At 43.5% G+C, this 27,773-nt stretch overlaps 1 protein-coding gene across 1 annotated transcript; it reads right to left on the reverse strand.

Annotated features, from left to right (window-relative positions):
- Positions 1 to 4,437: 4,437 nt before the first annotated feature.
- On the reverse strand, positions 4,438 to 27,298 carry LOC109475091 (nitric oxide synthase, brain-like). The gene is made up of 26 exons (XM_019775996.1): positions 26,345 to 27,298; positions 18,521 to 18,681; positions 17,919 to 18,081; positions 17,433 to 17,524; positions 17,044 to 17,185; positions 16,533 to 16,672; positions 15,913 to 16,084; positions 15,446 to 15,547; positions 14,836 to 15,030; positions 14,277 to 14,377; positions 12,735 to 12,879; positions 12,248 to 12,352; positions 11,850 to 11,914; positions 10,974 to 11,102; positions 10,420 to 10,594; positions 9,625 to 9,769; positions 9,366 to 9,444; positions 8,922 to 9,115; positions 8,290 to 8,459; positions 7,725 to 7,935; positions 7,297 to 7,384; positions 6,832 to 6,950; positions 6,353 to 6,516; positions 5,800 to 5,994; positions 5,221 to 5,433; positions 4,438 to 4,575 (listed from the first exon to the last, which is right to left on the reverse strand). Exons 1-26 carry the CDS (start codon positions 27,191 to 27,193, stop codon positions 4,438 to 4,440), a joined length of 4,452 nt encoding a protein of 1,483 aa, XP_019631555.1. The 5' UTR covers positions 27,194 to 27,298.
- Between the last annotated feature and the right edge of the window lie 475 nt (positions 27,299 to 27,773).

Below are 27,773 nucleotides of genomic sequence, written 5' to 3' on the forward strand. Positions count from 1 at the left end.
GTCTCTGCGCTCCCCAAACCAACAAATACGCGGAAATTCCCGCTAGAAATAGCGAGTTACTACAGTTTGTGTGGGAGGAATTTCGTCGTGCCGGGCAATAATTTCTGCCAGGATTGTTCTGTCAGTGGACTGTGGACTAACATGGTTGAAATAATTACAGTTTAAGTGGCCGCGGCTCGAATTCTAAGGAATCCCGTGCCAACCATGTGCCGCCTGGGCCGCCCACGATATTAACACTCGCCGCGTGTGTACTTTGCTGTCGTAAGTTGGATATCAATTTTCTAACCCGTGACATCACTTGTCGCGTTCGGAATTTGGTTGACTTTTTGTCGTGCGGGTAAAGGACCGCACGTATGCAGAGTAACCTTGTACATGGTACAACGTTTTCAAACAAAGTGATCAAGGAAAATATACTTTCTTATAGTTAATTGAACGCATACGCATTTCCATGTTGTATAACTGTATAAACTATTACACAAGGAAGCCAATGCAGCTGTTCAGTCTACAGCCGTTAGGTAAGTTCTGGAGATGTGTCTTTAACGTTGTATTACTTTTGACAGACTGGGCGCAAAACGTTTTATATGCTAAGATGCTAATATTAGATCTTCAATTTTTTTACATTCAATGTGCTTTTAATGACTAGCCATAAACTGCACCAATGATGGAGACATTTTCACCAAATGGGCCTTTTACCAGTAGTTACTGTTCGTGTAATATAGTGTGTTTACATTACTGCGTGGTAGCAAGGTCTCCATGTTAACTAAGATAGGTTAAGAACAAAGTTCACAAAGTCAAACACAGTTAAGAAATGCAAACGATTTTTAGACTATCTTAATTTGTTCTTGACGCGAATACTTGGTCACCGGTGTATGAAACATTGACTTAGTCATGCACATAGTTATCCAAACGTCGCCAACATTAAACCATAATTCCGTAGCCTGGTATATAATCTTCTTCCACCAGATGCTGACCCAGTCTTGATCCCCGTTCTCGGTTATACCGATCAATTTCCGTTGCGGTTGTCTCTGGGACAGACGGTTCTAAGAAATAATGGAGTGCGGCGCACGGAATACACTTTCCACTCTTTTCTACAGGAAGGAACCGGACCGCTACTCCCTCCATTTACGTATGTTTGTCTGATCTATGACGTATGTGGACGTACGGTACACCTCACTTACTCGTCTAGATCTTCAGGAGAAAAATTCTGGATTAGTTTACGGAAACTTAATTAGTAAAACAACGAGTGTCAAGAACAGATAATGAAATCCAAACAATGATACGAAATGAGATAAATATCTTCAAACCTGTAACATTATTTCTAGACCTTCGAGGTAATTGAACAAGTGTATATTTAACATAGTTTCTAAACTTAGAAACCATTATCTGATGTCTCTGAGCAACATGACGTTTACCATATAACAGAGGTTATGGCGTTGTGCCAGAAAGGCATGTGTAGCTTTTGTAATTGCCTCCTTATACGTTATGTGGCAACTGGAGGAAGTGTCTGTTAACGTACAGTTTATAATGGCGTGAACAAATGGTGCTAAAATTGTCCTCGATGTTAAAACTGTTGATAGAGTATGGAACTTGATACTTGATTTAGTCGTTTAGTCCATGTTCAACTGATGAATTAACAGTTTTGCACGATGCTCTCGCAGACTCGGTGCAGGGCATGGAACGTCCGTTCAAACCTACAACTGCCGCTACGCTCAGTTAATGTTGTTTCCTCTTTCCAAGAGCCGTGTCAAACCAAAATTATGTATTATCTGTGAAAGGCGACCGCATTATAAATATGTTGACTCTATAAAGTCAACCGGGTACGGAAGAGCTCGTGTCAACAGCAAAAAAAGGCGGGTGTGAATTAATTGTCGAGTGTTTATCCCAATGTCAACGTACAACACTTGAGCTTGTCACTGGTTATATTATGAAAGACGTAAAAAGCATATTCGTCATGCGATAGTTTGTTTAACCACCAGGGGTCTCTAGGCAATACTCAACCTCTTCCGGGCAGTTTTACTGAGTGCAACCACCGGTGTATAGTTCAAGACGTTTTTCTAATACAATTTTGCAAACTATACTTTTCATTAGATACACTACAATTATGCACATGAATTTGCATTATAGGCATTGGATGGTTGAACGTTAACGCTAGTCTAGTTATGAAAAAAAAAGAAAAAAGCTACATGTAACATACATTTTCTTGCAAAAATTTGCAAACTATACTTTCACTAAACATAATATGCATGTATATTTGTATCATTACAAAGGTAACAGAGAGACTCAGGAGAGTCTAGTACTATTCCGTAAATAAGAATACAGTGACAAGCACGATGACAAGAAATGATTGGACAACTTGAAGTCAATATTGAACAAGGATCTGCTTTATTATTCACTTGACATGGCAACCCAAACTTCACACGATATCATTCCACAGACTCCTCACTTATACAAAGTTGCGGGATTGTCTTTCTGTCTTGTATCCACAAACCGCGACCAAAGACCGTATTCTTCCAACAAAAACTGCCGCAGGAACTTCGACTGGTCGCATACATAAGAACAACAATGATTTAGCATTTGAAAATTCTGCAGCGTATATTTTATATATGACATCTGATACATCTTAAAGTTTTTGCAAGATAGAAATCTGTTATATTCGTGCGGGCGATCCTTCAAACGCACCTGCTTAAATTTAAAATATGTGGTCTCCTTCCTAAATGAGCAACAACGCTAAAGCTAGTCTCGCATTGCTCCATCAAAAGAAGCAAGATGCAGTCAATTCTACTACAGCCACTGGCGACTGTCTATCATTATAGGTTTCAAAATGTTCTTTACTACTTGCATGTTTCTTCTCATTCAATACATCGTCTATTCATTTCATTAAGTTTAATCTTTCGTCGTCTTTGAAAAAAAAATCATCGAAGAAATACTTGATTGCCTGCTGCAGCTCTGTGCTGATAAATTTGCATAATTGCCACTTTTAGCAGCAATACCAATGGAATGATATACCTCGTTACATGCACATAATGGCCATACTATACTGCACAACAGGCCACGACATCTGTAATATCTATCTTTGAAACACCCACTATAATTTGCGACATTCAAATACATGGGTATTCATTGCCAGACTTTGGTACATTCAAAAACGTGCTCAGTAAGTAGATTCATTTTGAATTGTTGGAATCCAATCGAAGTCAATGGAAAATGTCCTTGCATATTATATAAATCGTAGGCGAATATAGCATTTTCTTGAGTATTGCCTCAACGCACAATTGCACACACCACGCTATCAATCCATATGTAATATACGTCTTATTCATTAATGAATGCTGTGGTACATCTTTTCAATGCATTATATTATCTTGATTGGTTAGGGCCTCAATGCACAATAGCCCATATACTTCTGTTAAAAATTCCACATCAAGTCATGTTTTAACTTTCTTGTAGCATCATTAGCGATCGCGGCATCACAACAGGCCAGTGCATATCTGCCACGACAAGAATGCAATCTTAGAAGAACACAAAATTTTGATATTCCAGCTCAATCACTCTTTACTTTGATTTCAAACACTGTAAAAAGTATTGTTTTCATACGGAAGTCATACAACTCTTGGCCAACGTGAAAGGTGAGAATTGTAGATGTTGCACACGGTAACAAGTACTGAAGCCTCTATTAACTGTAGCCACGACTCTAGACGTACGCTAGATGCCACAAACTTGGATTTCTAGACGGCACCCGGCTTAAAATACAAACTGAAAATTTCCAGATTGCATTTTGAGAAGTCCCCTTGAATCCTCGTAAAAAAGACAAAGTAAGATAATTTCTAAACTAGCTTAAAAAGTTTCTTTCGCGCCCTCTCGTCAGAATTTTATACCAAGAGGTTGTCATCTACAAAACCAAGTTTGTGTGGCCATACATACATATAAAACAACATCGACGTCTGTTGCACAAGGCTGTACATCACATTGTAAAAGACTTTCAGCGGCTGTACTTTTAATACAAGAATCAAGCACGAGTAGCTAACATAGAACGTATCTAGAACGTAATGCGCATACGGTATCTGATGAATGTATGCATTGCATCAGAAGAACGGGGCGTTGTATACGATTTCCCTTTTATACAGCTATGTGGATAGTACATACGCGATATCATTCGTATGTACGCCTACACGGCCACATATGCACACATGCGTACAGATGACGTGTTATTCATTACAGTCTGGATACGTGCTACATGGCTGCAGCAAATTGGCTTATTTGACTTTATTAGGATCCACACTTTATAATAGCTTGGCATCTCAGCTATTCTTCATGTGGTCCTTACCATGTAATACATGCAATGAAGTAAAGCCCTTACGTGGTGGCGTGCGTCAAGCCAAGACTTGTCTGTCTTCTTTATTACCAGTTCTCTTGCACTGTAATAGTGTGGCGCCAGATTCATTCCTCAATATGTAGACTCGGCAGATCGCCGTTGGCGCACACGGTCGGGTCGGGGCGGTGCAGCGGCGAGGAGTAGGGTGAGTTGACGGGGGTGGCGGAGGGCGTGGACATCGGAGTAGAGGACAGGGACGAGCTCTGTTGGGTCGACAGATGTAAGGAACGGATTTTAAAGCTAAGATACGAGCATAGACATCATAATCAGTAGATGCAATAACTAACTAAAACTCATGTTTATATCTATATATATATGTATTTGCAAATCTGGTCGGTGGATGAAATGTGTCATTTGCAAGCAGCAATTGGTGGTAAACTGCCTTGTCCATGCTGAAGGAAACTGAAAAAAAGCATTCACTGCGAAAGAAAATGTAACGTTACCTATTATTTTTTCCATAATACCGTAGATGCAAAGCCAGTCAAGCGCCAAAAGCCATTCAAGACTGTGGAATAAGATGCGAAGATGTGAAAAGAAAAGAGCGCATAACATTCGTCGTAGGTCGTCGTACATGTACGCATTTGATCCTAGGAAAATTTCAGACAGGCTGTGGCAACCTGCAACAAGGATCTAAGACAGCCTTTTCCGTAACAGGGCAGCTGGATTTTGGGCTGGATTTTGCATGACGCGTGCACGACTATCCCCAAAACTGCCCACAGTTTGCGATCGTACATACAGCGACCATACGACGAATTTAAATGAATGAATGATGACCATGACCTAACCGTGATCATGCCTCAAGGTGAGCAGCACATGCTACGGCGCGGTGAAGAAGTAGAGCAGCCAGCCAGCAAGCCATCTGCAGAGAAAGCCGGATTGATTAACGTGTTCGACCCTACCTCACGTACCGGTGACAGACCTCTGGTGGGAGGTACCACCGTGCTGGGCCGCAGTCTCTTCACCCGGACCCAGTTCTTACGCGCTGCTGACCGGACACGGTCTGTCACCTCCTGGGTCCGCAGGGTCACGCCGAAGATATCCTCGTGGTACCGGTTGCAGTCCTGCAGGAAAGTGCAAATTTGTTAGATCTCTGATAGTCTCATCACCATTCCAGGGTATTTTCACTCCTGTGGAGAAACCCCTTCCTTGACTGACTCCAGTCTTGTCTACTTCCATTGATTTAAATCTGTTGATGTCAAAGTAAGGTGTATCAGTAGGCTTATGATCTTGTTGCCGTCAGTTTTCTCTTCAGGATTGGCTAATGATGATCTGTTTACAACCAACAAGCCTTGTGAGTAACCAGATCGCTTTAGATATGAATTCGAAGATCCCAACATTAAAACAACAGGATGCATCAGTGACAATCAGCGAAGCTCACAGAACTTTTATACATCATTTAGCTTGACGAAACAACTTTGCTCTTTAACCTTCATCTTGTCTACGAAGTCCTTGGCCTTGGTGGGTGTCAGGCCCTGCTGTTTCTCCAGGACCTTCTCCAGCGTGTTACAGACGTCTGCCGCCATGGACACGTCCCCGCACACGTAGAAATGGCCGTTCTGCTTCGTCAGGAGGTCGCACACTTTCTCCGGGATCTGGTCTAGAATGACGTTCTGGACATACGACTGTGGCGAAAATAGTTTGTTGCGTTAGAGACAGGGGAAGGCTTACACTTAGGGATTTGAAAATATGTTTTACCCTGATATATCGATACATGTAGTAGGATTGCCCTAGTCAGACCCTTCAGACCAGACATGCAGTATTTTAGGAGTCGTTGGTCATTGTCAAAAACGAAGGACGAATAGCCCTGAGAGTTTTGTGGTGCAAGATCGACTCTTCTATCTAGCATGTACCTATGTGATAGTTCACCATATACTGCTTCCGCTAAAATGTATCGAGCAAATACGTTTAAAACGGGACTTTTAAAGCTTGTAGTTTTGGCACACGAAGAGGCGGATTGGAAGAGATAATTGTTCATTGTACCTTTGGTACACCAGGCTCCCTGGACAGAGCTGTGTAGACCTCAGTCAAGGCGCCGTCTTCCTTAGCTTGTGCCGTCTCGTGCTTGTAGATGTCGTCCATTTTGGACTGCCGACAGCCGAATACTAACGTCATCTGGCCGTACTTTGGCCGATGTTGTGGGTCGCCTGACAGATACATAAGATATGTAAAGGTTCAAATATATTTTGCTTAACTGGTCGTAACGGCGTGATGCATGCTTAAAGCTTGTTCCATGATAGAGTTGACTTTTTAGGAGTTGCACTTATAGATGAGCTACTTGTATGTACTCACTGAAAAGAGAGTTTTAGGCTATACATAGATTCAGATTTTTCAAATGAGAAAAACAATCACTTGTACATGATCATTCTATGATATTTGTGGAACTTTCTGTACAAAGAGTACCTTTTTCCTCTTAAAATATTCTAAAAGTTTAGTTTTGAGAGAACCCGTGGTGTCCTTACCAGAGCCGACCTCCATCTGCCTCTGCTGCCAGAAGCTGCGGAACGGCGCGATGCCGGTCCCGGGGCCGACCATCATCAGCGGAACCGTGGGGTCCTCGGGGAGGTGGAAGTTCTGGGCCCTGGGAAAGACAATCGTTTCAAAGCAGACAATTTGGCACATCGGAATAGCAAAGGGCCTTCCTATTCACAATCACGTGTTTTAACAAGAGAGCCAACGTTTTGATAATTGCCTGTCATTGTCAATCAGGGCAAGATCTGTAAATGAAGATGACAGACGGCCATCGAATCATAAACAAATGGTCTCTTAAATCACTCACCAACCTGATGGGATTATTAATGAATTTTCTACATCAGCTTTAAACATTGATACTAACAAACACAGAGTTAGAGAAATGATGAAAATGAACGTAATTAAAAGAAGTAATTCTGTATTCAAATTCACAACAGATGCCTTATCAAACTTACGCCCGCACGAAACATGGCACGATATCATCCTTCACGATTCGGTTCAACCAAGATGAGCAGACTCCGTTGTGAATAGGACCCACGCCACCTACAGAAAAATATCACAAATTATCAGAAGTTTACAACAGAGTGGGATATCATGATCAGAGACTCAAACATTCATGTGAAAATGAAAATAGCATTGCCTCGTCCACTCATTAGGTCCAGGAAGATTCATCGTTCCCCAAATTTGGTCAGTCAGTCTGTCTATTTTATGTTATGTGAAGTAATCTCCAAGCACGCCGGCAAGACAGTATCCATTGGCCAGAACTGTGACCATTAGCCACCCTATGGGACACACCTCTGGCCAATGGATACTGTCTTGCCACCGTAGGATCTGCTTGGAGATTTAAGATGACGTCTCGTACTTCTAATTGCTCTACACGTACCCTGTGTGGCAAACCTGACCACGGCGACCGTCGCGTGGATCTCCCCAGGAAACATCCTCTGTGAGGAGCTGATGGAATAGTAGCGCTGCTGCAGGAAGGACAGCTGGCTCAGCAGCAGGGTCGGCGCCACCTTCAGGGACGGGTAGTCCTCCAGAACCTCCACCAGGTTCGGCGTACGCTCGAACTTCCAGTCTTCGTACCTAGAGTCGCCCTAACGGATGAGGAGAAATGACAGGCTGAATACAAGTTCTAAACGGGAACTATGCGGCTCCAGATGTCTTATTGAGGGACGACTGCGTGTGCGAAATGTCTGGTAGCTTGAGGAATGAATATTCCCCCTCTATTATATACCGAATGAGGAGAAATGATTCCTTCTTCAAACGCTTGAACATCCGGTGATGTCCTCGATGATTATTATGATGATGAACATCTTTTTGGACGCCCACAAAGTGCATCAATCATTACTTCCCTCTATAACTGCTCTTTCTATGACAGACTGTTTATCAACGATATACCAGACTATCAATTAAAGACTATATATTAATAAAAAGATGAAACAACTCACCTTTCCCAACACTTCCAGTTCTTTCTTCTCCTCCTCGTCCGTGGCCTGAGTGGCCAGATGCTGCAGTAACTGAGGCGCTGGAGGCGTGGTGATGTCGAAGTACCGGGACAGGGCGGTCCGGAGCGAGCAGGGAGGCAGCCGTTCACTCGTCATCCATGTTCGTATGGCTCCTGACATGGACAGACGGACGATGAGCGAACACAGTAAAGATACCTCCTATCTTCATTATTGTTGTATTGTGTATACATACATACATACATAATGTATTGTGAGTAGACCTGTGGGTGATGTGTTAAGTCTGTCATAGACATAGCCGAATATGGCCTCCCGAACACTGACGAACTTCCCCAACCATGGGAGTAGGTTGAAAGCAAGAGTTGCTGTGTTGGCCACTGTTCGGCTGCGGCAGCCGAATGTTTAAAAATATTTCGGGTGTGGATAGAAGGTTTCAGCCATGGTTGATTGCTGGTTGACAGGTGTTCGGGAGTTGGTCAGTAGTGTTTGGGGCGTGTTCTGGGGTAAAATCTGGCGGTTGTCCTGGTCATACAGACACGCAAATATTCTGTATGGTCGGTGTCCGGCTACAAAGAAGTGTTTTAGCAGGTACATCTCCAGGTTAGAACCGTCCTTACCTAGCGGCGTCTGCTTCTCCTGTAGAACCTCCATGTTGACGATGCTGTCCGGATCGGGAGCGTTGTCCAGCCGGTCCAGCACGGCCTGCACCAGGTGGTCCTCGTTCGCCGGGAACACCGCCAGATGGTCCCCGGGAACGTAGTTCAGGTCGTCCGAGCCCTGCGAGTCTAGTCTCACCAGGATGGTCTCACGGCTACAGCATGACAAAAATACATGATTTTAAGAATTTCACCTTACAATAATGACCAATGACAAATGGTGCCTCATAGTGGGAGCTCGTTGTGGCAATGATTGAAAATATGAAACTGGATATAGGTTATTTCCAGACGTAGCCATCACTCTTCTTCAACACTAGCGTCACTAAAATTATCTGCATAAACGATCGCTTGATTGGAATTATACAGCTCCTGAGAGCAAGAAATAGTGTAGAATTTGCGACGTACCCGGAGTCCGGTGCTTGTAGGTTTTCTCTCGATATCAGTCGGCAGGGTACCACGGTTCTACTGTGCACCTTTGATAGTCCTGAAACATATCAACATTTACATTAGTACAGAAATAAAACACACGCATACAGAACCATTGATGACTTCAGATCCCTCTTAAAAGTACAAGAATGTTCTAATAATAATAAAAGATATCACGCTTAAAGAAATCTTAAGCTTATCAGTTTGACGACATTCTCTTTGAAATGAAGCTCGTTACCTTCCCAGATGTTCCACTCCATGACGCCCTCTGCCGGAATGAGCCGGAACTTGTCGGCTGACCAGGTGGAGTCGGTGTTCAGCAGGGTCGCGCTCGCCTCGTTCATGTTGAGGTCATCACCGACGCAGAAAGTGTCACAGGCCGCCTGTGGTTTGTCAACATTACACAAGACGGGGAAACGACAGATCGAACATTCCCAAATGTCAACATTTTACTGTGACGCCTGCCAATCATAATGTCTTGCCGAATTGATACTGTCTTGCCGAATTGATACTGTCTTGCAGCCCCTAAAAGATCTGCTTGGAGATTACAGAGATGTGAAAACTTGGTGATATATTTTTTCTATTCCAACATTTAACACAAGGTGACGGCACACTCAAGTCATTTCAACTTATATTTCATGCCTCCACTTACGCGGAGGGCAATAGACAATACTCATTTTAACCTGAGTTATGAGATTTGGAATAATACTGGACAATACTAGAATATAACTTAAGAATAGACCCCAGTGTTAAAAAAAGTTAATGAAAAGGCCTATACACTTGGTACCATTGCTGTTCCCTACCCTGAAGACGCATTTCAATTATGACTGGTTTAGTGTGCTCTGACGCTAGGTGTTACTGGGTCAGAAAAGAGACTACACACTTGGTCCCATTGCCGTTCCCTACCCTGAAGACGCCCTTGGCCCTAACTTAACAAAGAGGCGACTTTTCGATGACCGCCTGTCATCTTCATCAGGGCGCTATCTGAAGCTAGGTGTTACTAGTTCATAAAAGTACCGTTGCTGTTCCCTACCCTGAAGACGCCTTTGGCCCACTTCCTGAAGGACTCCTCCTGCCCGCACAGCTCGTCCCCCTCCCCCATCTTATAGATCCGCTCTCCGCCCAGCTCACCCAGCAGCGTGTCCACCGCGTGCGCAAACGCACAGAATCCCGGGTACGCACGGGAGCCAAGCCCAAAGGCCGAAAACCTAGAAAGTAAAAAAAAAGACAAGTAGTTCTGACTGGGGGTCTGCATGGGGGATATCGTTAACTCTTTGTTGTAAAAGACATCTACCTGACCATATTTAGACCACAAAAACACATTGACAGGATTCGTCATCCTATTAGTGTCTACATAGCCCATAACTAACAAAATCTTGTAGGGCAGAAACTATGGTGAATATGGCCCCAAGTGACCTCTGCTACTCAGTACCACATGCAAACCTGCAAACCATGCATATTTTCTTTAGCGAACTGGACAACCCAAACATCTGAGTAGAGTGAGGAAATTCGTGTTTCTGAGACCTGTGGTATGGCAGGGTTCGAGCCAGGACCCCTTGGTTCTGAGACGAACACACCACCACGCACCTGACATTGCTGAGCGGCCCGCCGTCCAGGTCCATACTGTCCATGTCCCGCTCCTTCATCTGCCTCGAGAACTTCCGCCGCCGCTCCGTGGCGCTGCTGGAAATGCTGCTCAGCCGCTTGGTGTGCCCGCTGGAGGGACGAACAAAAATTGATGAAAATGTCATGATCAAAAATTGATCAAAATGTATACATGAAATGGCTGCGTCCTAGTTTTTATCGAGCTTCAGAAGCGACTGGAAAGAGTAGAAGTGCGGGCGAAATAGGCAGATAACATGCTTGAATTTTGATGGAAGGAAGGTTGATGGTACTCCTTTAGCGTGTTAACTCGTCCATTTCTACTCTTTCCAGCCGCTTCTGAAGCCTGGTAGAGGCTATAGCTTGGGTCATCCAGCTTACGAGATGAACAGTGTGCAGCCCAATACAGCATCACACAACTGCCATATATACGCAAACAAAAAGCAACAAACGAAAAGATAATCAAATAAACAAAACAAAACAAAACAAAAAAGAATAAATAAACATTGAAGTACCAACCCGTCACTGCTCGATTCAGAAACTCGCCTTATACGCCTTATCGAACAAACAACAACAAAAAAGAAATAAATGAACAGAACATCGTCCGACAAAGTAAGAGAAAAGAAAAATAAGAAACTCTTTCACCCTTTGAGGAAAAAAGAGCGAGCTTAATTAACTAATGGTAATTCACAACGTAGCTACCACGGATGAAATATATTACAGACGTTAGAGACAAGACAAAGAAAACAACGATACTTTTGCTTGTTCTTGACGCATTCCTTTTACTCAAAACTACAGAGATCAGTTTGTATCTGGAACCTTTAAAGCCTTTAAACTGCTTTTCTCTACAGGAAAACTTACGGCGGCCTGTTGTCGTTGTTGTCCATGGGCGGATGTCGCATCTCCAGAAGGGCCTGGCCAAACGACTGCAAATGTAGAATGGGCATTAGATGTTTAGAGGAGGCGTCTGTTGTGCGTGCATGTGCGTGCGTGTGTGTATGTGTGTACGTAGATCTTCAATACAGACACTGAAACTTCGACTTGCTCTGGATGTGTATATGGTTATATGATCTATATTGTGATGGTTCCAGTACATATCATACCAAGTGGATTACGGCATCGTCTGCATAGTTTACGGAAAAGCAACTGTTGACAGAGCTATGGGGTCATGGAACTCTAGAACTAGTGTTCATTCATTCATTCATTCATTCATTCATTCATTCATTCACTCATTCACTGATTCATCCACCCCCACGTACCTCCCCGTTGTCCGGAGGGTCTCCGTTGCCGAACGTGCTGGTCACCACGATGACCAGCGTCTCGTGCTCCAGGTGCATGATGTCATAGTCGTCCATACACATCACCTGCGACAAGACATACAATAAACCATAGTACAGAGCTTATACGGACCTTCTGCTTCTTAAATCTTCTGAAGAATCGTTAATGTTTTCTGTGATCAGGCTGGTGAGTGATTCAATAGCAAAGTTATTCATACACAACCACTTGTTTAACAAGAGCCAACGTTTCGATGACCGTCTGTCATCTTCATGAGAGCAATTATGGCAGGTTCACTGTGCACCGACGCTAGGTGTTACTGCTAACAATGTGACAATCACTTTACGTTTGGGACGCATTGTTAGTATACAGTAACATCGTCGAATACAAGAAATCTTAAGTTCGGTAGACAGAAGTGTAAAAATGATCATTTCAATGTTTTATGGTGAAGAATGTTTACGAACTTCTCACCTTGGCGTCGAACGCGTGTTTGAAGATCTCGCAGACTGTCTTGGCGTACCGCTCGGACTTGCCGGTCTCCGTGGCGTACAGGATGGTCGCCTTCACCCGCTTCGCCAGCGCCTTCCCCATCAGTTTGGCAGAGAACTTCACCGCTCTGGTCGTGAATAAGTACAGTCCAATTAACACAATCCTAGGCATCAGAAGCAAATCTTATTTCTATTGCACATACCCCTTTCTGAACGTAGCCCTTCCCCCAGGGCCTCAAACACAAAAACTCATCCTAGCTCATGAATATAACTGACTGCGATATAGTATTATCATCTGGCTGTAGTGTGAGGCATAGGATTCTTCGGGAAGAAATTATTTAAAGCCTCATCAAGGGATCCTTTGTTGCAGCGAGGAATTATTTAGGCCTTTGCGACAATCTTATATATGTTCACTTCAAGCTTGTTTTGATAAATAATCCTATCCTATATTGGACTGTTTGGTCTCTCGTTTAGGCTTAATGTTTCTTGCTCTCTTTTCTTAAGACTACTCAAAGTCTATGTAAATACTATGATGGGATAGAGTTGTGGAATATTTCACAACCCAATAGCTAGTTCTTGCGTAGTGTTGATGTTATGAGTCCATAAGGCAATCTCGCTCATACAATATGTATTGACTTGAATTCTGGAAATCACCAGTTGCCGTGCAAATTCAACCGCTACTTCATTCAGCGCGTCCCTGACCTATAAGCTATTTCAGTATTACATTTAACAACCTATCTCTTTTTTGTTTGCTATTAATTCAGGCCAACGATGAAACCAAATAGCGATTTGCAATTCCGCCGACGTCTACTTACGCTTTGGGATCTCCCTTGTCCCTCCAAAATCTCCAAAAGCGGATGCATGTCAGGTTATTTCATTAATTCAACGATTAGCGTGTTTTAATGAGTTTTGCCGCGGGGAATTGGATGTATCTCAGTTCTCAGTGGAATTAGTAGGCATTAGAGGGACGTGCGGCTCGGTGGATTTGAGTTGGATAAGGAGGGAGGGACAGAAGCGGGAGGGAATAAGAAGTCGTCGTAAATACAAGATTCACCTGTTCTCGATCAGAGAGTATCATTTTTTAAATTGTAAAATTTGTACGCCTCATTCAAGACTCAAAACAGTAGTCGTCTTTGTAACGATCAATATATAATTGAATGAAATATATGAAATTTAAATGCATTTAGAATAAGATGCATCATGTACTAAACCTATGTAGGAAATTACTATAGAGACTAAAAGGTTCCTTTCTCTGGTACCCTAGAGATTCGCGACTATCCGAGAATAATTTCAATTTCACCAGGTTGGTAGAACATAATATATTGGGGTTTTCTTAGACACAAACAGTTCTCACCTTGCTTACGTTTCTCCACGCAAAAGGATGTATCCGATACATATAGCGGCGAGAAGCAGTACTCCAGCTCTGAGGAAGGTGTCTGATTCTTGGTCTGATAGACATCGAAACGTAAGCAAGGTGACAGAAAACCCCAATATCCTAGATTCACGACCATGTTTCAGAACTTACTTGGCCACTTCCTTGAAGCCAAACTTTCTTTTCGTCTTCCCAGGCATGATCCTCTTGGTGTCTTCCTTCTTTTTCCACACGTGGGTCTTCCAAGCATCCTCCTACATAGCGGCATCAAATAACGGTCAGCTTCAAAGACTAGTTTCGAAAGTCGAGGACCGCGATGATTACTAGTCGTTTCATTACCTTCGCCAAACGCAAGAAGGTTACGTTTTCTGGCTGGCGTTCGTGTGTCTTTGTGTGTGTATTTGACAACACGATGACACGATAACTCAAGAAGGTTAAGACTGTGGATTGTCTTGATATTTGGTAGGTGGGTAGGTCTTCACGAGACCTTCGGAAATGATTAGATTTTGTGGCCCCTGGCAGCTAATTATGGTATAGCAGCTTGACTTCTGGTTTTGATACATCATGATCTGGACTTGCTAGGGTCACGAATTTTGAATGGCAGGTAGCTCTTGGGCTAGTTTCGTAATGCATCGCAAGTCGTAAAGACTGGACCTGATACTTTTACGACTATCTCAGGTACACCTAGTAGCTAAAATCGTAAATCCCTGACCTGATACTCGTAGGACGGTCTCAGGTAGTAGCTGATCATCTCCTGGTGGAAGACGGGAGTGAGAGACGCGGACACGGGCGGGACGATCCACACCCAGTCCGCCGGACAGCCTCCACGCAGGCGCTGTTCGTTCTCAAGGTGCTTCATGAACGACTCGCAGGCGGTGTGGTGGTCAGTGATGGTCACGTTTCCGGTCTGGGAACGGAAGTACATCCTCGGGTTAGATTAATTATTATTTTTTTATTCCAACGTTTAACACAAGACTTGGTGATGGCACAGTCAGGCATATTCACGTTTAAAAAAATGTTTATGCCACCTTCAAAGCAGAGGACAATACTGCTACATTTCACCTGTCTAAAAGTCAGGAAAGTGGTGGAAAGTGCCTTTCCCAAGGAAACAAGATCGGTGGAATGGCAGGATTCGAACTCGGGACCTCTTGGTTCCGAGCCGAGCACGCTACCGACTTATAACACATGGTCAGATGAATACGTCGTCAGAACCGTCGTATTGATCTACGCATCAGAATTTTGCCCTTGGAGTTTCCCAAAAATTTAAGGTTGATGATGTATGTATAAGAGCGTGACATACGCTATGGTAGCACCTGCCGTACCTGAAAGCTGTGAAGAATGGCGACATTTGCCTCGATCAGAGCCAGGTCTCTCCAGAGTGACGACGCTCGGCCTGTGTCAAGTCCCATCCTTTTGGCGATTTGCTGCAGTACAGGAAAGAGAATTGGGGGTTGATCTCATTTCATAAAGAGTAAATGGACCTAAAAGTTTAGGACAGACATTATTTCAAATCAATGGCAGCTCGTCTTAGCCTAATCATAAGCGGTATAGTGATATAATGATGTACTGTAGTATCCGGTCAGTTAAGTAGATAATGGTATACGGTATCGATAGTGATGTGTGTGGCATTTTTCATGATTATTATCACTAATTCTTCCACATTTCGGTAAGGCTGACGTGATTCGGCAGCATTGACCATTATAGGTCCAAGAAATATGACCTGCCTGACATCCTAGAGACAGCCTGAAGTGGGGTCTGTACAACGTCAAAACTCCCTGAAGAGACTTACCTCGGTGAAGTTGTATCTGTTGACGTCACACAGGTCTCTGCCGATCTCCGTGCACATGTACCAGCCGCTGAACGGAGCTGCCGGGAACTCCACTCCTCCCACGTCAAACAACATGTTAGCTACAGCCGGCAGGGCGTACCACTTGATTCCCAGCTCTTTGAACCAGTCATATCTTGAGTAAAATCAGAGAGAAACGTATTCTTCTTCTACTCATCATAATCGTTATCATCATCATCATCATCATGGTGGCCATCATCATCATCATCATCATGGTGGCCATCATCAACATCCAATTTATCTATATTCTACTGCAGCAGCTGTAGAACGCATCATGGTTTGTGACAAATCCAGTAGCTGATAACCTTTTCTGGGACAATTGGTAGACAAGAACTCAAAGAATCTTAAACCAGATAAATATTACGTTATTCTATGTTGAAGAGTGCCGGCTATCGTTAAGCTTCGTGTGCGATGAGCTGTGCTAACTTGGGATGCTTGATCTAGCTCTACCTGCAAAAACTGGGGACAATTTGTAACCCAAAGAATCTTGAAGCAGTTATGTTAAGCATAGAAAATAGAGGCTTGGCAATCTCAGAGCTGCCTGTATGACAAGTTGTACTTACTTGGGATGTTTGAACTCCACCTCCAACACCAGGTCCTTTGACAGCTCGAAGATTTCCGGGTCCTGACCGTTAGCAGACAGCACCAGGGGCAGCACGTCAAACGGACCGTTCTTCCCTTTCCAGCCCAGGCTCTGACAGATCTACAAATAAGAGGTCTACAGTTGTAGTGGCCTTCGGGCCTTGTGGTGTGGCCAACATTGAGTAACAAAGTGAATTCCTGTTCAGGGGCTTGGGAGGCCTTGTGAAGATTTGATGAAAATAGTGTAAGATTTTGAAGGATTGCTTGCTTCATATCTTTAGCGGAGGTTTCGACACCGCACGTACAATGCGAAAATTAACTTACGCTGTGGCATTCTTTTTAATAATTGCACAAATTAATGAAAATATTATTACAATATACATCTTAGCACCTTCTCACTTCTCAATAAGCTGAGTTCATGCTTGGTGATGTATTATATGATGTAGTATATCTTTCATTCAAAGTAGACGCTAAGTGCTTTTAAGACTGTACCTCAGTGAACTCCACGCTAGCCGGGTCGCCTATGACTGACCCGTCCGGCTGCTTGTACCCGGCGTACCGGATAAACTGCGCGTTCCACACCTTAAAGTCGTGCTTCCCGTCCGTGCGGGCAGGGAAGATAGTGATAGCCGACCTGCCAATTACAAAACAATGTATCAGTACATCACTTTTATATGTATGTCTTAAGAAACAAAAAGTTTCAAAGAGTTGAATAAAAGAAGTGATCTGTATCCTTGATTTGTTTCTTCGTGGTTGATATTCCCAAAATTCAACCAGAAAATAACATCGAAAAATTCTCATACAGGCCAGGAGCGTTTTGTATATATGACATAAGTATGGCAGAGAAACACATTCGTAAGTGCGTGCACGTAGTTGTGTACCTGAGGTTCCCCTTGTTGGTTGCATACTTGATATGATTGCAGATGGCTTCATACATGCCCCGTGCCGTGGTCACGTATCGTGCGTCAAACACCTGCAACATGGAGACGTCAAGATTTTCACACAACGTGAAGTTTCGAAGTTGTAACTCAAGCCAATGTAACCAGGGGTAAAGCAATGTATATGTTTAATGAACCAGTATGGTAGCATGGGCTGCAAACATGATTTTATTCCCGGGCTACTACTTCTACTAGTACTACTAATTTGCTGTCACTACTACTGCTACTGCTACTGCTACTACTACCACTACTACTACTACTACTACTACTACTACTACTACTACTACTACTACTACTACTGCTACTGCTTCTTCTACTACTACTACTACCATACAGGACCGTAAAGGAATGATGATTAGCAATCTGACAACGAATCGCTGGGGGCATCACAATTATCTTACCATATTCTGTTCTGTTTTGATTGTTTACCTGTAGTTTGGACCACTGTATTCTGCCCACACATCTGGGCGCGTTCCTCCAGCCCAGCTTGGCTCCGTACGTCAGCTCCATTTGAGTCAACTCGTACCAACCCTTCTCCTCGATCTGTGACTTCGCCTCGGCCCATCTCTGCTTGTGAGCCTGTGTGTTGGCGCTGCATGGGAGGGAGGGCGAAGAAGACAAACATGTCTCTCTTTTCAACAAAAAAAGTGTTCTTCAAGCAACTAGACAGGTTTTGAGAACGATTTTCAAAATATATCCGGTTGCTTGAGTATCAGTTTTCTTGCTGGCTGTATGTCTAACCTTCATCGATACCTCTCTTTTCCATTCAGGAACGTCCGGTGTAATCTGAGACATTATCACCGCTGATTAGATTTGTGTTGGGTTTTGAGGAAACTCAATGTTGTCTGATGGGATTATATAAGAGTATGAGTATGAAATCTCGTCCTTTCTATATTTGATGATGACAATCGATATATTTCTAGTGGTTCGCAATTACTTTTAAGTAAAAAAAAGCCAATGACGACGTTTTGCTTACATTATGATTTTGGCAACCTTCCTGGAACAACGAGCAAAAGAATAGACTTCTTTACCGTTTGATTGATGCGAAGAACTCGTCCAGGAACTCCTTGGCGTGTTCTAAGACTTCTTCCTTGGGTCTGACCTCGCCAGCTGGTCTCGTGCTCTTGGCCTGCACAGCAGCGTTTGGGCGCATGAGGGACCCCAGACACTTTGTACCCGAGCAGGGGTTCATCTGGAAGTAAAACATGGAAACAAAAACTTATAAAATGTCTGTTCAATCTTGTGATGCACATCATGAGGTAATCATATAGATCGTACATAGAATCTATCAATGTATTATGTACTTGATTCCTGATGTCTTCACTGATCACTGATCACCAAATGGCTATTGATAGTATGGTAAAAATAAGATATTCAAATAATGAAAGGTACAAAATATATGAAAATAGACTTATGCAACTACCGTTTTATGAAAACCTGCTGGACCATTCTACAGTAAGTGTTTTTCTCCAACCGCAGGTTTATGGTTAATCAAGCAGCATCTTATACAATCATCAGTGCCGGGCAGCTGGGAGATGGGCATGAAGTAATTACAGGGTTCAGCGAAGCGCGCTTCACCGTGCTCACAACGACATTACCCGTCGTTTTCTCACCGATTGGCAAGGCGTCAAGGTCATTAACACTTCCTGTACAGAAGATAATTCTTATATCTAAAGACTTCAAAACTTTAACTAGACTCTGGGGGCTTGAATGCAGTTCGTGACATACTTAGATCTCTGCGTTAATGTCGCATCAATGATTAACAGTATGATGCATCTGGACGATGCCGCCTCTGGTACATGTGTTTAGTGTCTGTGATGTGTAGTATCTGGCCATCTCTTTCCTTTACAATTTCAATGCTTGCGTGCTACGTTATACTATAGTGAGGAGGTGATTAACATTATGGTTTCCAGAAGTTGCTGTTTTGGAGCCATGAAAGGAAGTATTCGGGTCATTTCATGGGTTACTGCATTCTGTTAATCATGATTCACTTGGCCTCAACTCATGACTTGGATTCAACTCATGAATGTATTATCTATCGGCCTCTTACCGCTTTAGTTCTGATGTGCAAATATTGATTTCAGTTCAAGGCTCGTCTTCTTTATCTCTGAACTTTCGTCAGTAGGTTTTGTTATATTTCGAATTCAAGGGAAGACAGTTGGCAACTTCCCACAGGGTAGGATCACGAACAGATGGTATCAAAGGGAGGGGCTCCGTCTGAATGTCAGAATGGTACTATACGATCCGTCTTGATCTTTCAAGTAGATCAAGGCGTCCCGAATGATTCATGTTGGGCTTTCTGAGTGGCATTCAAGGCCCGGCTGATGACTTAAGATAAGGGTCAAGTTCTCTGCCATGATACCGTCGAGAATTTCCACTGGAATGAGGAATGGATACCATCTCTGGAGGGTCTCTTGAACGGATTAAGCACTATTCTTCCCGTATCGATTGAAACCGGCAGAAGCTCACAGGTAGGCTCCCCCGCACGTTTTGGAGCGCTTCAGTCTATTTCCTCTCACTCACTTGTCGTCAAGGTTGACCGTTCTGACTCCGGCATTGACCCTGATTTTACCGCTGACTGGGGCGATACGACTCGATGTTTCGGTTCTTTCGACTGCGCTGTCTGCTGGCTATTTTTACATAGCGTACTTTCCCTTGAAAATCTCGCATAACCTCACGTCCTTTCTTCTTTATTCATATTCACGATAAAGATATCTTTTATGGATTGATAAAGATTGTCTATAGAATTAGATTAGTTACGCTCAAGACATTTTGCGTTGGTTATCCACTCCTGCAGACTTACAGCTATACGTACACTTGATTGCGCCTTGAGAACTTTCTAATCTCATAGAGACAGCGCCGATATTCTCTTTAGCGGTTATCATTATACGAGTACAAGCTGCCATGCCGGGACTACGTCTATTGACTTCAAGCTACTTCAACACACAACAGTTTGACGTCTTTATGTCAGATCATTGCAGACGGTGTCGCCGTCTGTACCGCACACATAACAAACCTGCCACTCACTGTCGCTAACGAATAGGTTACTGATTCCTCTGGGCAATCCTGATCAATGCACGGTCGAACTTTGGAGCTATTCATCAGTACCACCTGTCACCACTAGACACCCCATTTCGTTAAATACCGTCACATGCATCTATTTTACATCGAGAAGCAGCTCAAATACAAGAACCTATGATGACCAGATAATCCAGTCTTCAAAAATGAATTCAGTGCTCGAATCCGTGACTTAGCACGCTGATTGACGTTCGGATTACTCGGTGGACTGACTGAGTTCGTTGTACTTGGTCGTCGGAGCGTTCAGAGCAAGTTCACTACCACGGCTACTAGCACGTTGATGATAAGTGTCTTCCGGTCGGATAATCTGATTCCGACCTTGTGCTCCGCCATATCTCACTCTAGTTATGAGTATTCCCCCGGAACGTTAGCGACAATTGTTTGCCGTTTAGAGGGATGGAGCGTGATGGGGACATCGTACATCTACGTGCCAAGGGGCTCGGATGTCGCCGCTGAAATGGCAACGCATCAATTGGCAGAAGCTGCCTTATCATGGGAAGGATTACCGCCTGATTGCTACTGACGGACGGCATGTAATCGTGCTCATTTAGGGATTAAAGAAGCGGCGTGCCTCCCGATGAAGGATATGGGTGCAGGCGGCGGGGAAGCACGCCCGTGTGCGAGGGCGTACGTGTTGAACCGGCCATCAATAACGCATGTTTCCGCTATCTCTCATGGTGAGTCGTGCCGGCCACTGCCTTATGGAGACACGCGGGGGGTGAACTGTAGGGCGTGGCCGGTTTATAGGACGCGGCGACATTTGTCGTAGGTCATCCTAGCCTCCACCATGCCTTCATATGTAGGATAGGATAGTAGAATTTGACAAAAATAGGGTCTGATGACTGATCATAGGACATGGTCCATTTTAAATTTTTTTTTATTATTATTTCCCCCTCGTAACTGCGCGGGAAAATGCACTCGACGGTGTGACCAAACTTCACCGGCCAATTATTCCACCTATTCGGCCAACTTTCAACGTTTTTGAAGACGTTTTGTAAGTCTGGTTGAGACTGTGGTCGCCCCAAGATTTTGATGTCGTGGGATTGCCAACAAGGCTGTGGCAGAACCAACGGTCAACAATGATCTAAGACGGCATTTTTCCTAACAGAACAGATGAAACTCGCACGACACATCATACGACGGATGTGAACAGAACCTTAGTAACCTCTGGTCTCTGTATGTCTACTGTTAGACTTGAATAGAGTGATGTTAGCATGTATCCCGAGCGGGGAATGGTAGCTTCAAGGATATTACATTGGACTCAAGGCCGTTGCACAATCAAGTATAAAATGCAATCTTCTTCGTGGGCTGTTCTCTTTGGAGCCACTGGCTATATATAATAGGACGTACCACTCATGGACCAGTGGTTTTGGAGCTCCACATAGCCATCATACATAATTTACAAAGAAAATATTGCAGCTGACTATACTACTACTACTGCTGCTGCTGCCACATCGTGTCTTAACACATAGCAGACATCAGGGGCCTGTTCCTGAACCCATGTGTCGTTTCTGATAAGCAAAGCCGACGTGTATTGAAATAAATCGAATTTCTTGGAGACACAAACTAGTCCCTAAAGTTTGATTCAACAGCTCATTTTCCTTGAAAGTTCTTCTAACCGTGTCCAAATCGGATTCTTCACCCTCTAGCGACGTCCTTGCTCTCTCGTATAGATCACGCGCTGCGGAATAAATACATCCGCTAAACAATATCATCACTTCCCCTGCGTTCTATCAAGGGTGCGATCACCCGGCAATCACCGGCGGTTAGATGTCGGCAGTGTGTCATCATCAGATAACGCCGAACGTTTAGCGATAAATGTCGGTGTCGTTTCGGGCCAGCACATCCGGGCGCACGGGGGCCATTAGAGTAAACTGGGTCCAAAGGGGACAGGGATAAAGCAAGTAGATGTATGGCGCTGTCAGTTGTGCCTACAGGTGCCTTCAGTAACCACGTATCTCTTGGTTTTACTTATATGTTCTTTTCATCTGTGTAATATTTCAGTTGTATTAATTTTGTAGTATATTGGTTTTCGTATATTGCTTTTGCTTAATCATTGGTATGTTTTAACCATTATATTAGTTTCATGATTAATATTCGTGAAGTTTGAGAGACGCTTTGCATAATCCCCTTGGGTTTCCTCCCTCCTCCTGCACAATGTGTTTTCCTATAATACATTTCTTTACTTATCTGCATATATTTTGTGTGAATAAATAAAACAAGAAATCTCGGGGATGGAACACTTCACATGTGTTCAATAGCAACCTTGGTGTACCAGGCAGCTATGAACGCACGCCACTTTGTGGTGATTGAAAATCATTTTGTTGCATGCAGCTTTGGGAGTATCGTTGCCATAAGACGAACGGCTTTGGTTCTTCTTTTCGGCAACGTTGATAACTACAAGGTTTAGGTCTATAATAACTCTTATTTCATGGTTATCCGGTCATAATCATACACATTACAAGCTGGGGTTTGGATAATACTAGTTGATCACAGGAGATTACAAACCCACGCTTTCCGTTTCTATTTCCACTTGCCTCCGCCAGCCCAGTGTGAACACAGGTTATCAGTTTGTACGGACGGTAGTAATAATGTACCACACTGCTGCCGAGTAAGTCTTTCGTGACACGAGGCTGTCAAGGCCGAGCGTTCGGCTACAGAGACCTTAGCCCTGGGCACTTCTGAATGGTTTTGAATGTTTTGAACTGGTAGCATTAAGAAGGATAAGTTGATATAAAAAACGGCGTCGTTCTAGAGCTAGAATTTGATTTCTCGGTAACATGAAAACATGAAAAGGTGCTTTGATGTTCGTATGATGTCTTTGTTGAGCCACAGGGATCTTCTGCGCGCGTTTGCATTTGTTACTTTCCTCTCAACTAGGGAAGCAATGACAAGCCTAAAAGAAATCCAAGTACACTTGACATGAAAAGTGCTTTTATGTTCGTGTGATGTCTTTGTTGAGCCACAGGGATCTTCTTCTTCTTCTTAGTTCCTCTAACAACCCCGTAAGGGGTATCGCTGAGGGGGGGGGGGTGCGCGGACCTCACGGCAGGGAGGCCCGAAAGGCCTCCACAGATTGTGCCTATGAAGCAATGACAGACCTGTGAGAAATCCAAGTACACTTGATTTGCTATGCTAATACTCAAATCGGTAGACGTGCAGTCTGATGCTTGATTCCGCTGTAATTAGATTGTGAATTAGCATTCCTTTGATCATATGGCACGTTTCATCTCTTTTGCAGTCAGCGTCCTTTTGACATTTCAATCGAAATTCGTTTCTTTGATGCAACAGACGTGGTACCCTGATAACTCAAGAAGCTAAGTAACGTTGCCTTTTTGGTACATTGTGTAGCTTCTGCAGATATGCACGCACAATCATACTTCTTGTCAATTCTTATTCTTACTCAAACCTTTATACTTAACACCCAACGATTTACAGTTGCCTAATGATTTATATTGCCGTTAGTCTTGTATATACGAACGCTCATTTGTTGTTTTGTCATCTTCATACTTGTAATTTGTAATCTATGTCAGGGGTGTGATTAATATTAGCTTCGGCTAGAGTTTCCACCTCTGTGTCTTGTACCATGTCTCGTCTTGTACTTTGTTGTTTCAATAAATAAAAAAAAAGATATGCACGCTCGGATGTGAATTTTCGTCATTAATGATTCGTGTGCGTGTAAATGTCAAGCCCTTAATAAGATAAGTGTGGTTTTAATGCTGATAATGATCAAACAACGTCATAATGGTACAAGCCCCAGGGGCCGTCCGATTGTGTTAGGGAGAAAGAAGTGTTTCCGCTCGACTGCAACTGTCAGTTTTACAAAGGATTTTTTTCTTGCACATTTAACAAGCAGCACCTCGCTACACGCACATGGAAATATTTGTCAGTATTATTGGCAAAATAAATCACATATGTAGTCAAGTTGATTCGTCTGCGTCGTACGATACCTTGGAGTGGAATCATAGAAAATTTATTTTTCTTCCAACACTTTGAAACAAAATTTAGAACCCAAGAAGACCATAAAAACATACATACAGGTATGGTCATATCTTAAACACTCGGCAGAGATATCAATTCGGAAGTCTTCCAAGCGACGACGATTGACTCTTAAACTCTTTTTCCATTTATAAAATGATAAAAGTTGCTCGTTTAGCCCAGAAGTCCATATAAAAATCATTGAATCTGCATGGGATGTCCATATAAACTGACCACAACGTGAGCTGTTGATTGCTTTGATTTGATTTGATTTGAAATACTTCAAAGTGTTATTTTCAATAGATGCTCAAATATGGTTCTCCGACGTATCTCTTTCTGAGAAAACCCCCATCAAAAGCGAGCCGACAGTAATCACATTATTTCATATTGCGCTGCTCCAAACTGATACCCCGCATCGACGTGCAATTAGGTTCCGTGCGAGCGCTGTCTCGTGTGAACCCACCACTTACTTACACACCGTCTCAATAAGGCGCGGAGGTAGAGAGCAGAAATTCTTATCGTCTAGTAACGCCTTTGCGCCACAGGAAGGAAAGGGTTTTCATTTGGTAATTCAACTTCTTCTTGTCAAAGGAGGTTTCCTTGGTTTCAGTTAGGGAGACCAAAATGTCATTAAGTCGGTTTCAAAGCGGATAAAGGACTTAACTGGAGGTGAGAAGGGATAGAGAGAGGAGCGTTCTCTGCTAACATGTTTATTTGATACCATTATTGATCTTGTGCCTGCCGCCAACACTTTAAATCTAGCCAAAAGTGGCAGGCTAGCTTCAGGGTATGTTACAGAATCCTACGGAGTTGGTGTGTGAGTACACTGGTTGTTACATCTTGTTGTTTTACTCGTTATAGCCAGAGTGGTTTGCGATGCCCATTATCAGAAAGCAAAGAAAGAAAACAATAACAGTCCACACTATGTGCATTAAGTTTAAAATGTAAGCTGATGGATAAAAACCAATTTACCATCATTCGATTAAAACAGTGCTTGGTAATAACTAATTGTAGGCGCAATATATGTTGGTATGAATTATTAAGTAGCCTGGGTGCATAATTGACTATAAGTGTTTTTTGACAGGTTTTCAAGGTAATGTGGGACAATTATTGATCCATTTTTCCATCGATTGATCACTTTTTGTGCAAAAAAGAGGAAGACTTCACGTAGGCAAATGACCGGACATTCACACGACATGTTTTCATTCAGCTACAAAACAATAAAAAGGTCGTATACACATGTATAAAAGAATACTTAATGTTCAGACCTTAGATCTAGATCATCTAGTAGTATAAGTGATACGTCAAACTCAACTCAATCTGTTGATTTATTCATACATTTTTCATTTATATATTCACTTGTTTGTATATATAGTTGTAGAAGACCTTATAAAAGTCCGTGTACTTTTGTTGTGCCAATAAAGATTGTTGTATGTCTTCAAAGTTTATACAATGTAGACAAAAATAAGTGCCCTAAGTTTCACCCTTGACAATAGCCCTGGGCTAGCTGGGCAGCATTGGCTGTATCATCAGAATAAACTACTAGTAGATAAAAGCTGTAGATAGAAGATAAGGACCTGTGTCTTTGTTGTAAAGATTGTTGGCTGTAAAGTGCCTGAAGGTCCATCTTTAATACTAGCCCTGTGCTAGTTGGGTAGCATTGAGTGCATCTTAAAAATAAGATAAACAAAAATTGTAAATATAAGATAAGTAAAAGGGCAGTAAAAGGCGGACCTACCGTAGTGCCATCTTCAGAGTAAGATAGATAAAAGTTGAATAGATAGAAGGGAAGTACCTACCGGTGTGCCCTTGTTGTGGAGAGTGTCTGTCATCTGCTTGTCGTTCAGCCAGTTCTTCATGCGGGCGAACCTGGGCTTTGCGGACGGGCTCATCGTGGTGGAGTTCCGCCGGGACGACGGCCCCTCCTCGGTGGGCCTTCCCAGCTCGTTCCCGCCGTTGACGCTCTCCCTCTTCACGGCGGCAGAAATCGTGTCTAGCGTCAGTTTCGTCTTGTCTAACTTTGCCGCCATCGTGGCATTGCCGTTGCACTGTCCGTTCACTTCTGCTTTGGCGGTTGTTTCCTTCGGAGAGGTCTGAACAGCGACAGAAGAGCACGACTTCGGTGTCTCCATCGTCCGGTCGTTGTTTTCAGTGCATAGCGGTCCGTTCGAAACAGTTTCTTTCTCTTTCAGGGCTTCTGCATTGATGTGGTCGATGGACTTGACGTGAGAGTTGCCGGTTATCCTCTTGATGAGTCTGCGTGCCGGGGAGAGGGCGAGCGAGCGCAGCGGGCTCTCCGCCGTGGTGATGCGGACCGTCTTCGGGATGCCGGTCCCCGTAAAGGTGGTCTCGAGCTTCGTGGCGAATCCCTCGGGCCCGCGGAGGATGATCTCCGTCGGTTTGCCCACCTCCACCGCCCTGAGGACCTGCAGAGCGTCGCTGTACGGCAGGGTCTCCAGACTCGTGCCGTTGACGGAGAGGATGAGGTCTCCGACTTGGATGAGGCCGCTCTGGTCCGCGGCCCCTCCCCGCACCACGTCAGACACGATGACTGGAGGGTTGCAGGAGCGCTGCTTCACCAGGAAGCCCAGCCCATCCCCCTCCCTCTTCATCAACTTCACGGCAATCACGTTAGGCCGAATCTCCATGGTCCAACGCCTTCAGACGATTAATTACCAGAGGAAGCAGCAGGGTCTACGTTGGTGAGGTGCAGTGAAGCTGAAGTTACTGCGATGTCTGCTGATGCCCGCATCTGAACCTGTGAGGGAAGGTGGAGAGAGAGAGAGACGGCAATGTGAGGACATTATGCACAGCCTGACCGGAGCGTGGGGGCACATCCCCGGACCAGCTTAGGGCGACAGCAGTCCTGATGACACTGATCACTGATGAATATGTACAACATAAACCTTCAAAGTACTCTGATGTGCATACGACATGGCTGGGAGATCACGAGGAGACAATCTCAAACATAATCTATGAAATACAAAGAAAAAACATAAGACAAAGTCATATGAGGGTAATAATACATAGCATGCAATACATTATTCACTACTCAACGTTTTAATTATGAAAAACTAAATGAAATAGCTTTTGAAGTATTAAGCAAGATTCATGAACATATGAATAAGATAAAGATGTAAGGACTACTAATGAAAATGAAATCCCGGTAACAGGATTAAAGATACAGTGATAAGATAAGGAATGATGTTCATACGTAGTGAAAGGACA

The sequence above is a fragment of the Branchiostoma belcheri genome, unplaced genomic scaffold, assembly GCF_001625305.1.
Source record: "Branchiostoma belcheri isolate BF01 breed outbred unplaced genomic scaffold, Haploidv18h27 scaffold1, whole genome shotgun sequence".
Taxonomy (NCBI): Eukaryota; Metazoa; Chordata; class Leptocardii; order Amphioxiformes; family Branchiostomatidae; genus Branchiostoma; species Branchiostoma belcheri.

Bases quoted from the DNA above. Each gene is read 5' to 3' on its own strand.
- LOC109475091 (XM_019775996.1), bottom strand. From the start codon at position 27,193: ATGGAGATTCGGCCTAACGTGATTGCCGTGAAGTTGATGAAGAGGGAG. The intron at 15,031-15,445 runs GTACGGCAGGTG...TTCCGTTCCCAG, and splicing joins CCATTCTTCACAGCTTTCAG to ACCGGAAACGTGACCATCAC. The intron at 4,576-5,220 runs GCTGGCTGCTCT...TCGACCCAACAG, and splicing joins TCTCTGCAGATGGCTTGCTG to AGCTCGTCCCTGTCCTCTAC.